The sequence below is a fragment of the Lissotriton helveticus genome, chromosome 4_1 (assembly GCF_964261635.1).
Source record: "Lissotriton helveticus chromosome 4_1, aLisHel1.1, whole genome shotgun sequence".
NCBI lineage: Eukaryota > Metazoa > Chordata > Amphibia > Caudata > Salamandridae > Lissotriton > Lissotriton helveticus.
Window position 1 is genome coordinate 361296432 of NC_136063.1, and position 13782 is coordinate 361310213.

The 13782-nt window shown below is 40.8% G+C and overlaps 1 protein-coding gene across 1 annotated transcript in view; it reads right to left on the reverse strand.

Moving 5' to 3' along the window:
- Positions 1-13782, reverse strand: part of PKHD1L1 (PKHD1 like 1) — a 466042-nt gene that overhangs the window by 62249 nt on the left and 390011 nt on the right. The window contains exons 64-65 of the mRNA XM_078686145.1: positions 7128-7293; positions 1115-1347 (exon numbers count right to left, since the gene is read on the reverse strand). Coding sequence (XP_078542271.1) covers positions 1115-1347; positions 7128-7293 — 399 coding nt within the window. The remainder of the gene's footprint in view (positions 1-1114; positions 1348-7127; positions 7294-13782) is intronic.

A 13782-nucleotide genomic window follows, 5' to 3' on the forward strand; every position in this document is an offset into this window, starting at 1 on the left:
AGTAAAAGCAAAGTTAGCAAAAACAAGAGTGCTAAAGGCAAAAAGCCAAGGATGTCTGGTCTAACAATGAAATAACCTCTTATGGTCCAGAAAAGAACATGTCCCAAGACACACTCAATGTGCTGCAGTGAGTGTAAATGGATCTGGCATTTATCCATGTAAGGTAATAATGAGAAACCCTGAAGTTCTTTTAGAATAAGTACAGATACAGCATATCTCTGTCGAGGGACTCCTTCACAGGTTTCATGCAATATTAAATCCCAACTATGGTGGCCTCTATGGGAAGTGAGGGTGGTTAGCGCTTTTACCTCATTGGTCAAAGTTGTGGTGGTTTAAAATTAGATGAATCTGCTACTAAAGAAACACTGTTCCAAGGCATATGACCAGTTTTACAATGTTTATTGCTATTTTAAAGTCTTAGGCTTGTCCAGACTAACCTGAAGGAATAATGCAAGCATGTGCATCTATGGAAATATGAAAAATACCTGTGGGTCATTATATTTGAATTCATCACCTTGAATTGGCCCATAATGACCTGCAACCATGAATGCATCACTTGTTACCACCTCGATTGCATTGCAACCTGGCCCCTAACCAGGAAGCAAGACTGAAATACAAGATAAGAACAGTTGGTATGTGGTGGAGCGTAGCACGCATTGCAACCTGGCCCTTAACCAGGAAGCAAGACTGAAATACAAGATAAGAACAGTTGGTATGTGGTGGAGCGTAGCACGCATATAAATGAAGTTAAGGAGCAATGCCAAGGATACAGGTTTGCAAACCCCTCTCCACCATGCTAGTACAAGGCACAATCAGCATAGGTGGCTGCCCCTAGTATAGCAGCTCAGATTGTAAGAACAAACATGAACAGAGGTAGCACAGGAGGAGGAGGGATTGTGAACTCCAGGACCCTGGTGAGCTGTAGCTGTGTGACATGCTACGAGTCAGATATCTGTGCTGAATTCACTTAGATTCCTTCATAGGAGAATGTCCTACAAGTAGCTCAAAGAATGAACAGTTTGTTACTCATACCTTACAAATGAAGGCAGTTTATGACAGAAACATGTAAATTCTTCTCAGCGTACAACAAATACCAAACAAGTAATCTTCAAACCTTTTTTCGGGGCTATTTGATTCACAGGTATTCGGCTGCCATTGACATTCGTTAGCAACACTTTAGGAATCCTATAGTCTCCAATTCCATACGGTGTAAGTCCATCCCACTGGTACTCAGACTGAGCTACCACAGAGCCTGGGCTTCCAAGGAGAGATCCGTCGAGGTCCTTCAGTAGAGCTTTCCTCTTGGCATCGCAAACCATGTCCACGCAGTCGGATGGATTGGCTTTTCTGCATAAATAAGAAGAGGTGAAATGTTACGTTAGGTTTAACAAAAGCTCACATTTTCAAGAAGTACTGGCAGTCTGTTTCTGGAGCAAGAACAAAAGATTGAAACAATGCGAAAATGCTTACATAAAGCAATGTATTTTATAAATGAGAGAGGTGCTACCTCCCCTCTGCTACCAGAAATTCTCCCTTCTAAAACTTTACTCCATAACATTTCTTTTAGCACGAACCTGGGAGAGACAGAAGAATACAAACGTAAAAACAAATACCAAGAGATTAAAAGGAGTGGAATCAAAGGAGTGGAAAAAAAATTGATTAAATCCTAGCAATCATAGATAGATATGAAACGTTTACCTGCCTGATGTGGAAGATTCTTTGGTGCATTTTGCTAGTTTACATTCGATATGAGAGGAAAAAAGCAGGTTTGAGGAATCAAGACATAAAGTGAGGAGTGAAGGAAGTAAGTCAGGAAGCAATTTCAAAATCCTCATGAAGAAGGCATTCTCCTTTAAGTACAGCCATAAAAGGGAAATTAAAGTACAGCAGGACTGAAAAAATCTAAAAGTATGCTTCAGCGAGTCAGGTGGCGCTAAGGCTCAAGTCCTGCAAATGATCCGCTTGTATAGGATGAATAATCTGTTGAACAAAGGGAGTTATGTCGAAGCACTTGAAGTCTTTCTTAAGGCCAACCTATCTCTAACCCATCAGATGTCTGTCTATAAAAACAGTCATCTGAAATTCTGATAAACCTTAACTGGCAACTACACTACCCCCATCCAGTAACTGTTCCTAATGCCTTCATTTTAGCAAGGCTAGACTAGCAAAGTGCAACATAGTTAGGACTCCTGCCTTTGCCACTCAGTGTCTTGAAAACAGTCAAAATGTCAGTGAGGGCCCCTTTTTGGACTGTGAGGGTTTGACCATGTTTATCCCCTGCTGCGAGCTCTTGACTGGCTCTCTGCAGCAAAACGTATGTTCTTCATGGCTGCTTGTGTTATACATAAAGGTTTCTAGCATCAGGGACCAGCCTTTCAGAAGATGTATTTTCACAAATATTCACCCTCCAACACACTGCTTTCGACATAAAAGTTTATTGACCTTACCCGCATTCAAGGTTTTCCAAAGTAAGAGGCAAATCCCCATGTGTCAGAGAGAAATACTCTGGGAACTGGTGTAGACTCCATGCAAAAGGAATCAACAACTTTAACTCAAGGAGAATCTCAAAACTTGGGTCGCTCACAAAAAAACCTCCTCCCTTTACTTTTTATCATAGCTTTAGCCTAGGTTCTTGAATTCTTATTACATGATTCTACTGTAGTGCCAGAAAATGTAATATCACAAAAACGGTTTACTTGTCTTTCCTTTCATGACCATGATGTGATGTACGATTCATCTACATCAATAATTTATTCAGGCTTAACAAACAATTTTATATAGATAATAGAAAAAACAAAAACGAACCTATTTTTGACATGTATTGAAACATCTAAAAATACTAAAGATTAATAATCGTTAGCCTTCAACAAAATAAACACAGGCAGCATCTGTAGTAAAATCATGACAGACCATACCAATTACCCACCAAGTCAGAGAAAGGGAGCTGATTAAAATGGGTTAGCATGTATGTTTTTCTTTTTTCAAAAAGTAGAGAAAACCGACAATATGTAGGCAATACATTTACAAGAACCACCAATCAAAAGGAAAACAAGAATATGAGTGTATGTTCCTTATCCGAGCCTTATGTTTGTTAATAAATGACTGGTTAATTGTTTTTGTAAGTTTTAACAGAGTTTGTTCCTGTCACTTTTAGGTTAAGCAACATATTCTACAATGAGAAATCCAAGGTCCATTGTAGTATCCGTCCGTAGATCTTAGTTAGATCTTTGCCACACAAAGAAAGAAAATTATTTGGAGTTGTCCATTTTCTATGTTAAATAAAGGGTTTATCATACATTGGAGACAACACATCTTTGTGGAGCAGATTATCAACTGTAGGAAGGTTCCCTTGGTGGGCATAGCGTGTCAGAGGTCGAATGCCTGATTAAATACATATCCTACTATGCTCTCCAGCAACTTGCCCTTCCCTTAGCACAAAGTGGTTGATCCACTTATTAAGTATTGAAGAACCTTTGCTGTATAGGACTTCTTATCAGTTGCAAATATTGATCTCCAATGGGGTTGCTAAATTGCATTAGTATATTCCAAATTGCTTTGGACGTAGATAGTTTAGAGCAGCTGTTCCTAACTTTTTTTATTCTGTGGACAGCCACTGACACATTAAGGGAATCTGACGATGGCTACTGAATCATTAATGGAGTCAATAATGGAAGCTGGGGACATTGGCCTAAGCGACTTAAAAGTAAATACACTAAAATACAGAAATAGGTAGATATCAAACATACACAAATAATGAAATATTTTATTTAACTTGCAAACATAGAAAAATAGAAATGTAAATTGTAATGGGAAGGTTGGAGCTTTTATAAATGTGTCTTTTAATTCTAAAAGTTGTAGCCATATGCATAACTCTAGCATATAACTTTGTCCTCTTTGCTCATTTTTGTTGGCATTTTAATTGAGCCCCCCATACTCCATACTATTTTGTATCTGCTACATTTTCGGTGCTCCAACAAATCAGACTAATGATACCAACATACGTTTTAGCCTCCAAGTTTCTAATTCCTTCCTATTAACAGAATGTTTTAAAAAGTTCAGTTTATGAGTTTGTTTCTTTCTTTATATACACTTTACCAATCTGCTAATATTTTCTAATTTGACATACAGTTGTGGACTCCCAGAGTAGGGTTGTGGACACCTTATTTCCACAGACCATGAATTAAGAACCACTGGTTTATAGAATTGCAATGACTTCCATATATATGGATTACTGATAATTATTCCCGAATATTTGTATTGATTACCAATTTCAAGTTTAGCACTTTATATGAGTACCACCAACGTTTTGGCTAGTGTTCCAAATCTCAACTACTTGCTTTCTATAGGTTTGCAATAAAATAATTAGTACCACAATAAGTGCTTTCTTTACAGGATACATTTCTACCCCAGTGTATGTTTAAGTGCCTCATCTAGAGGATGACAAATGCTCACACTGTAAATGTTGCAGCACTCTTGAATCATTTATAGATGTGGCAACCACAAGGATTCTGCCCACGAAGCTGAAAATAAGTTGAAATCCTTCGCCTGATGAACTGCTTATATATCACAGGTAACGTCGACACATCTTTTGTAGTATGGATGACCGTCACTGATTTGCCCTGCCCTCATCGCATTGCAGTCCCAGGCATGGAATACAAACAATGACTCTGACATACAGAGACAAAACTTCCTGCGAATCAGGGACCTTGTCTTTTTGTTTTACTGAAACAAACTCTTAAGTTGGGAGTTTGTGTCAAAAAAACTAACAGAATGCTGAATGGGTCAAAAAACATGGCATTCTCCTCTATCCTTAAGGAATTCATAGCACCTGCAACATTGCAAGATAAGTTGGCATTAGTAAATTTGTTACTAGGAATAGTTTGGATCTGGGCAGCTAGTGCAGCATTTCCTATCCAGGATTTATCTGAGAAGGTCTTTTGACTAGAATTAGCGTCTCTAGTAGAATTGAAACTTTATTATATTTTTTCTGGAACTTCACCAGAATATTCATTATCTATTTTGACCGGTGCCTTTTATGAACATTGGATAGCATTTAGAAAGTCTACTATTCCTCATAGGTGTAAAGACTTCCAGACATTGATCTTGGAAATAAGATTGCCAGGCAGAACTCCAAGCTACTTTCCAAAGTATCCTAATCTTTCTAGTGTCTTTAAAAGAGCGCGATACATCATAGCTCTTGGTTCATAATTGCGCTACATGTTTAAGGATTAGTTCGAGCAGAACATAATTTTACAGGAAAGACCCCACAATTGTATGCCAAAATAGCCTTTTGAAATGTTCAATATTAAAGGACTGAAATGCGTGAAACTGTGGCGTGGAGCCTAACAGAGCCCATAAGCTTGCCCGGTTTAAGAAATATGAGCAAGATGTAGATGGAAAGATATAATTGATTTAGCTTAATTTGTAGTAAATATGATTCTAAATCTATCTCAGGGCAGTTCTTCTATTTGGGTGTGGGGGAGTTGAACACCTACTGTGAGCCCCCACACCGGAGACAGACTCATGACACAACATCCAAAATACATCCCTCGTACTGCCGTTGGGCTACAGCACTCTCCCTCCCGGATTGATTGTGACGACCAGGAGCAGCTGAGGCGGTGTTAACTGGACTGCGCATGTCATATTAGCCGGTGTTTTTTCTGTGGCCTGCCAAACATGCGCAGTTCAGGCTTCCAGAAGTAACGCTATCAGGGATTTTGAACAGCAGAGACACAGCCCCATCAGTCTCCGACACAGCGTTGTGGTTGCCTGACCCAGCCAGTTCTGCTACTGCTCTTCTGCGGTTTAAAATTATGAGCAGCATTAAAGCATTGCTAGGATTTGCTAGGATGCCTGGAGCTTTATTTTCTATCGGACCAACATACACATATTACAGCCGGGTAGTGCGATGCAGAAGAATTTACCCTTGCGTGTACAGGTTTGCAGTTGTAAGCTGAAGCTATGGAGAATCCAGACGTCAAGGTAAGATTATGCATATTTTTGATGGTATAATGGACGGTAAGTGCCTTATAAATAGAATGTGTCCCGATTTGTAATGCAGAAGTGAATGGGGCACATTCTATGTATTAAAACATTTACTGTCTGTTATAAGCATTTTTAACTTTTACACACTCCACCACTTTCATAAATCACCAGTTGCCACTGATGCATTCAGCTTCAATGTGGAGTGCATTTGTGTGTTAAATGCTGCTGAAAAGTATGTCTTCCTTTTAGTCCTATTACAGTGAATATTGCTCAGTGCATCAATTGAACATAAACAGGATGTTGGCATAGCTGCATGCCTATGACCAAAACATAAGTCATAGTCCAACTTTTCGGAGGGACGACATAGCACAAGGCCGCTAGAAGGGCGTATGGAAGGATGCACACTTCATCCATTATTGGGTGTTACATGAGCCTTCCCTGGCACCTATTAAGGACAATGCATCCGTGGAATTTGTATCTTTCTGTGGGTGACCATTCTCTGTATGATTTGTTTTTTTCCATACAGATCTCTGCCGAGAAAGACTATTATTGTGCCCTTTGCATACTCTGAATCTAAACAACATGCGTGTTGGATTAATAATTTGCAATATAAACCCTAGGACTGTATTTAAAGACTGCTCACAAGAAGTGGATTAAAAATGTCTCTTCATCGAGAGATGTGCAGTTTGTGGTATGTGCACAGTGATCTATATAAGATTGACATGTACCCTTCGCCAAAACAGTAGCCAGCCCATCTCCCACTGCTTTATGAATAAAATTCCTATAGAAGCCCAGGTTAACACCAGAACCTGGGCTTCTATGGGAATTCACAAGGGCATATTATCAAGCCCATTATCGCCGCTTTAGCGGCAGTTTCCTGCCGATTAAAGCGGCAATAATGTATCTCCCTTTCTTGATAATATGGCCCCTTTTATCTAATACTTGCTTATGCACTTAGACAACATGTGCAAATCTGGACTCATCACTTTATCTCCCTGTGACAATTTTGTCTTATCTGACAAAGATTGTGGGTGCCTAGATGTGTTTCAATTTTCATTGTGCACTGTTCAGAAAGATTCATGCATATACATAAAATGAATGTTGCTTTACAACAAACTACTACTTTTGATGAAATTCCTTACCCTACGTCAGGTCTGTGTATGAATATCTTTGCCTCGTTCGCAGTGTCAACCATCTGTATCCCTGACACGTGCACCGGGTGCTGGAGGTCTTCATTCAGTGGATTTGTGATGAACATCACATTTGTTTCACCTGAACAGACATTCTTAAATCCCACGAAGAGAGAATCTAATAACAGACAAATGCGTTTTTTGTTTACATGTTGTGCAGTACTTAAACAGCATGTTGTTTCAAAGTAGTTATGCCATCAGAACGGAAGATATTTATTTGAACTATAACACTCAAGTTGAGATATAGAATTTTCAGTTAGTATTTTTTTCATTGTTAAATAAGTGACAAAAGTACATTTCACTTTCACAATGGTTCAATTACATTTGTTGTTGTTGTTCAAACTGATCTTTCATTTTAAAATCAAGGTTTGATGGTTACTAGGGAAAACGGATAAATGGAGGGCGCATATCATTAGAAATGTGGTAGCTCCAGAGGGTAGAAGGCGTTTATGTAATTCACTAGGATCTCTCTCTCTCCCCCCCCCACTCTTCCCCCCCAAAGGTTAAAGAAACATTATAGTTAGGTGTTGAAATAAGTCTAAAGCTAATGTTAAAAAAACAAAAACATCCACTTAAATTTACCAGTTACCGTTTACTGAACAAACTATAACTTGCCCCCCACCATGCACTGCTTATGACCTCACATATTACATCACTCATGAAATGTTAAATGACATCACTTATGACATAACTGATGATATCTGAAATGACATCACTGATAACAGCACAGAGTTACTGAATGTACATGTGTTGGTCCATAGCATGGACATAATGAAAGCCCTGTAGGCAAGTGTGGTTGTGCACGTTGAAGGTTATATGGTGCTCCATTTAAAAATCATTACAGTTTGCGTTGTAGGTATTACTCCATATTAAAGACGTTGGCTATGGGCACCTGATCTGTGTTACAGAGGTATGTTTCAGGGTAGATTCTGGCGTAAAGCCAAAGCTTATTGCTAAAGATCAGTGATTAAGGCCTAAGCTTTTGTTGACCTTATGTTATCTAGTGGATATATGGGCATGTTCTCCGCTAAAGAGTTGTAGTAAAGAGCTCTAGACAAATTCTGTAAAGTGAGGACAGTTTTAAGGTGTGGATGTTAATTTTCAGAAATTCTCTGATGATTCTAATACACTCAAAATTGTTGAATAAAGTAGAATGCAGAGACGTCCAACATAGAGGTGTTTTATCTCACACTGGTGTTGCAAGTATGACTCTTAGGCTGCATGCCATTCTGCCCATTTCAGGATTGTGTAAGGTATATTTTTCTAAACTACGGAGGGTTGTACATAGGACCTGGTAGAAGTCATTTTTCAGTGGCATTTAAAATATATACCTTTAAACCTCTTGACTACAGTTGCGGGTCATGCAAAGTCTTTTAGAGGGTAATCCCATTGTGGTGAATAGAACATTTGCCACAGCTGTAGTGTGTTGCAAGGTACAGTGGAGTCACTGGGACCAACCTACCACAACACTGCCAGAGGACACACAAAAGGCAATAATGCAGGAGAACAGGTCCATAAAGATATCCAGAGGGATGGTGTGAGACAAGATAAGTACTCTCTGTAAGGAACTACATAGTCTCCTTCAACTTACGCCTCATGGTTGTGGAAGACAGACTGACATCAATAGAACAGCAGGTTGCGGAGTCAATAGAACGAGACAAAACCACCAGAATCTTCACAAAAAGACGATTGAATGGGAAGAAAGAAACAGGACAGACAAAGTCCGATTCTCAGAAATTCTTGACAAAATGGAACAAGACAGTTTGATCCACTTTATCAAGTGCTTCATCTTGGAGATCACAAACATGAGTTTTGACCCAGATTTAAAGTTCCAGAGAGTTCACAAAATCAGTGCACTGGGCTGAATTTAGAAGTGGAGACTGAGATACTTAATTGCCTGTTTCTTAAGACACCAATAAAGTTGCTCGACACCTTGAATGCTTTGGTCACAAACACCTCACAATCAGTAAACTTTCTTTCTCCCTCACAGATTTTCCGAATGACCTTTCCACTGTTTGACACAAAGGAAAGGGAGAGGCTGGAGGTGACCACATGCAACCAGGCATATGGTGCACTGAATTGGAGCCAGATTACTTCAGGACCCACAGATAAATCAAGGGCTACTGAAGGGACTTGCAAAGGAGTTTGAGTACTATGAATACTACTGCCTGAATGGTTCTTTTTTTTTGCAGAGTTTTATATAGCGCAAACTTGACCCGAATCGGGTATCAGAGCGCTTTAGATAGCACCAGTTACGTTACATGAGAACACATTAATTTTGGTTAGGCTTGGGGATATTAAGTGATTTGCCCAGAATCCCAGGATGTTTAACGTCATTACCGAGACACAAACCCAGTTCCTCAGGTCGAGCGCCCTAGCCGTTAGGCCAACTCCTCTCCTCTCTCCTCCAATCTCCTTTCTTCACGGGTTGCAGTGCTTAATTTGAGCAGGTCCACAAATCCTTTAAGACAGTGCCACAATGATTGCATGATGTCATCAGTGATGTTTTGCTAAATTTGTTTTGTAGGCTTTAGGACTAGTCATGCCGCAGATGGCTAAACCTGCTGCATACGGTTGAAGGCTGAAGGTGCAGTGGGGGGGGTTGACCATAGGGGCAGTCCCCTGGTCAGACCCTGCACCCAACTCTTGCTATGGGTGACCAATCACGCACTGTGAATGGCATTCAGCCCAAGCCCCTGTGAGCGGCTAATACCCCTGCTTCATGCGGCCTTTGTTCTTATGGAACCGTAATGGCAAAATAGAAAAATCTCCCTCAGCCAATCAAAGGGCCCTCATGTTTCAATTTACTATACTGCCTAACTCCTGTGGTACCAACAATTCAGATACACCTAACTTTTTAACCTCTTCAGCTGCAACAGATCGTCTTGACGTGAGTTCCCTTCAGAGCCCACTTAGTTCTTCCTTATTTTAACCTAACTGCACGTTGTGGGCTGCTTTGCTTTGCACACCTTACACACAGCACGTTGTATTTGTGTCACAGTATTATTTTAGAACTTCACGGCACAAGTTTTTATTATTCAGTTCTTTTTTCTGGGACTCAGAATGGACGTTTTGTACAAGGTCGAGCAACATCCTGCCCTGTTTTTCTGTTATTGCCTATCAACATAGCTTGTCATGTAGACACAACACAGAAGGAACATCTTCTGTTTTCAAATGAGGCACCTTTTATCATATACACCAAGACATGAGGAGAATCCTTGCAGAGTGAAAGGTCCTGGGAAGGGTGTGCTAGCTTGTGCAGCCTGAGATACAGACCACCTAACTACAAATGCCAGGTTTGGGGGCTGGTTCCAATCACAGAGATCTCTGATTTATCGCTGTCCCCAAGTAGTGAGAATAGGCTAAGGCAGAGGTATCCTTCACCATGGTAGGGCTTCTTATTGTATACAGTTTATTCGTAATGCTGATTACTCTGCTCAGTTAAATATGTTTTCTAATTGCAGCACAGTTGCTTCATAGTAGAGCACAATAGTTTGAAAAAATATTGTAAACATTCCTTTGTGTCTTTCTTTTGTTTATTATGGACATGCATGAGTGAGATTATGAGAGGTGACAGTCTGTTTACACAGTTCCCTCTGGGGGCTAAAGAGTTGTGTTCGGGAATGCTAATTTAGCTGTTACTCTGGAAATGAAAGGAGCGCAGGTAAGACACTATGAGCTTGTTGGATTTTTTAGGCCCATAGGTACTGTGTGGTATGGTGACTCAGTCCCTACATTCTGACACCCTGTTATCGCATAGTTCTGTTTCTAAACAGAATCCCTACAACAAAATCTTTAAACATGAATTTCTAAACAACGGCTGGACAGATTTACACCAAACCACAAATTCCACAATATCTGAGTAAAGTTCACACTTATCCATTTTTTTCTTGTCCCTGCTTGAGGGATTGGTACAAAACGTTCTAGGAAGGAGCAGAGCCGAAATAATTTTGGGGGAGGGGGATTTTGTGAAAGTTTACTAAATGGCTCAGTTAGAAATCAGGTTATTGGTTGAGGGTTAGGACGCCCCACTCAGACAACAATAGCAATCCTTGTCTGGTTGACCATCATGCACAGCTGTCACTATAGTGTGAAGAGCAAGCCGGGTGTCGTGTTATGGTCATCAATGTTGCAAGAAGAGCCTATCAGCGTGGGGGGTGGTCATTGCTGAAGCTTCGTGTTGGAGTTGGCAGCAAGCTGTTTTTACTGTAGTACAAAGTACAGGTCTTGTGTTGCCAGTTACTGGGGACAGTCAATGTCGATGCAAAGAGCAGGTCTCACTGCACCTTTGCGATGTTGGTCATAGCAGGTGGCTAAGTCTTAGCACAAACTAGCCTGTTTGCGGGGTGAACATCTCAAACTTCAGAATGTTTACCATTTTTCCTAGGAGGAGCCTACGTTGATGCCAGCCAAGGGTCCAGGACCTTTGGAGGCACCTCTTGGAGATAAGGGCCTCACTGCAGCAGAGGTCAGTAGGGTTCAGGCATGTCCATTGCAGGTCAAGGTAGGTCCAGTTGCAGCAGGTCAGCTGGGCAGCTGCAAGGAGGTCTCTGAAGTTTGCTGTGTTCCTGCAGCTCACACAAGAGGTCAGCCAAAGTACCCTTTAAGTCACTCTCATAAGCCAGGGATGACGACAAGCAGGTCCAGTCTTCCTTCTCAAAATGCCTTCTTGCAGCAAGGCATACTTCTGGCAGCAGGGCAGTCCTTCTTCTGTAACTTCCACAAGTTCAGGAGTTTTATGATCAGTGTCTCAGAAGGTCCAATATTTATAACTGGTGTCAGCATTTGTGTGAGGGAACATCCTATCCTACCCCATGTCTGGTTCTGGAAAGTTCTGCACATGTCAAGGCTCAAAACTCTCTGGGGGTGACAAAAGGCAGTGCAGGCTTGGTGTCAGGTTCCTTTGTGAGTGTAGGAGGCAAAGCCCCTTGAAGAGTAAGTGGGGCTGGGTACAGCCCCTCCCCAGTAATACTGCCAGGGCCCATTTTGTCCACACTCAAGCTCCCTTTTTGTCACTGTCTGGAAGCAATATACAAACTGCAATAGCAGTGCCATTCACAGTCATGAGACCCAGGACACTGGAAGAATGCACAAATGGTTGGGACATCTACAGTCCCACTTTTTAGCTTTACAATTCAATTTGCTATGTTAACGGGAAATTGGTGGCCACACGACGGGAGTTTTGAAGATTGTTTGGAGTAGAGGAGTTTTTCGGCAGATAAAAGGATTAGGCGATTGAAAAGCCGGTTCCGAAGGTCGACTGATTCCCCGTTAACACAGCAAATTGAACTGTAACAGTGAAAAGTGGGACTGTAGATCTCCCCTTTAAGGGGGACTGACACCCTTGGGGGTGTGAACTCTTATTGAGAATTGAGAGTTCAGAGAATAATACAGATATATTGTTCCCTTGTCCTAAAGAGGCCTAAAGAAATTGTGGGCTGAAACACGACCGCGTCGACATGACATTTGAGGAGTCCAATAAATTATATTTTTTGACATGATATTATGGGCGCATATTAGGGAATACGAGAGAGGTTTGATAACTCTGGCGCTAAGAGGACTACCTCATAGTGCATCACTTAGATTAAGGAGTGTGCAACAGTAGTTGTAGATATTAGGGTTTGTGTTTAGATTACATTTATTGTGTATATGTATTACATTGATGTTATAATAATGATTTATGTATTTGTTCATGTTGTATGTATATTAAGTCTTGTGTTTTTGTTTTGAATTATTGTGTCTTTGTATCCTACTGTCCCGCCGAATAGTATGTGTATCTTACTGAATTGTTCATAGTGCATTTTGAAAATATATTGAACTCGTCAGGGTAATTAATGGTGCCTTGACTGAAAATAAATGAGTGATTAATCCCTTTATACCATTTTCCTTTTTACACTTAGGTGATGTTTTATGCCCAGGTATAGGAGGGTCATTTGGGCATACTCCCCCAGTTACAATCCTGCAGATAGGAACAAGTGTGGTACCTGTATAGGCATGGATTATTTGGTACCCTCAGGTTCCAAGCTGGTAGACGAAATATGCAGACAGACACACACTCACACACACACAGATGCATGCACACACGCACAAACACAAATACATGATTGTGCCATGTAAACACAGAAAAAATGAAGCTAAAGCCAGGAGAACCAGATATGTGTTACCCTTCCAGGTGCTAGACATTCTTTTTAACTTTTTTTCAAGGAAAGGGAAATGCACAAATAAAATCTAACAAATGTATCTAATTTACGCTTCATAACCTTAGCTTATTTTACAGCTGTTAGATACATGGAACTGTTACACCTTATTCTGTTTCTTCCTCTCTTTATTTAGACATGGCTTTTCTTAACAATCCATTTTTAGGTCGTGGATACAGCACAGCATAAGTTCTGTCTGTTGCACGGCATATTGTCCTCTATTGCCCAAGTGCTTCTCCCCACCCCTTGTTAACCTTGTCAGTGGGCTTCTCCTTGTGCCCTCTGTGATGCTTTCCACTACCTGTGCTCTCCTCTCTCCCCATTGCTGCTTCCCAACCCCCCGCATCCTCCTTTTTGCTTCCCCCAACCCCCATCTTGCTTCCTTGCCCCTCCTGCCCTCCCATGTGTTC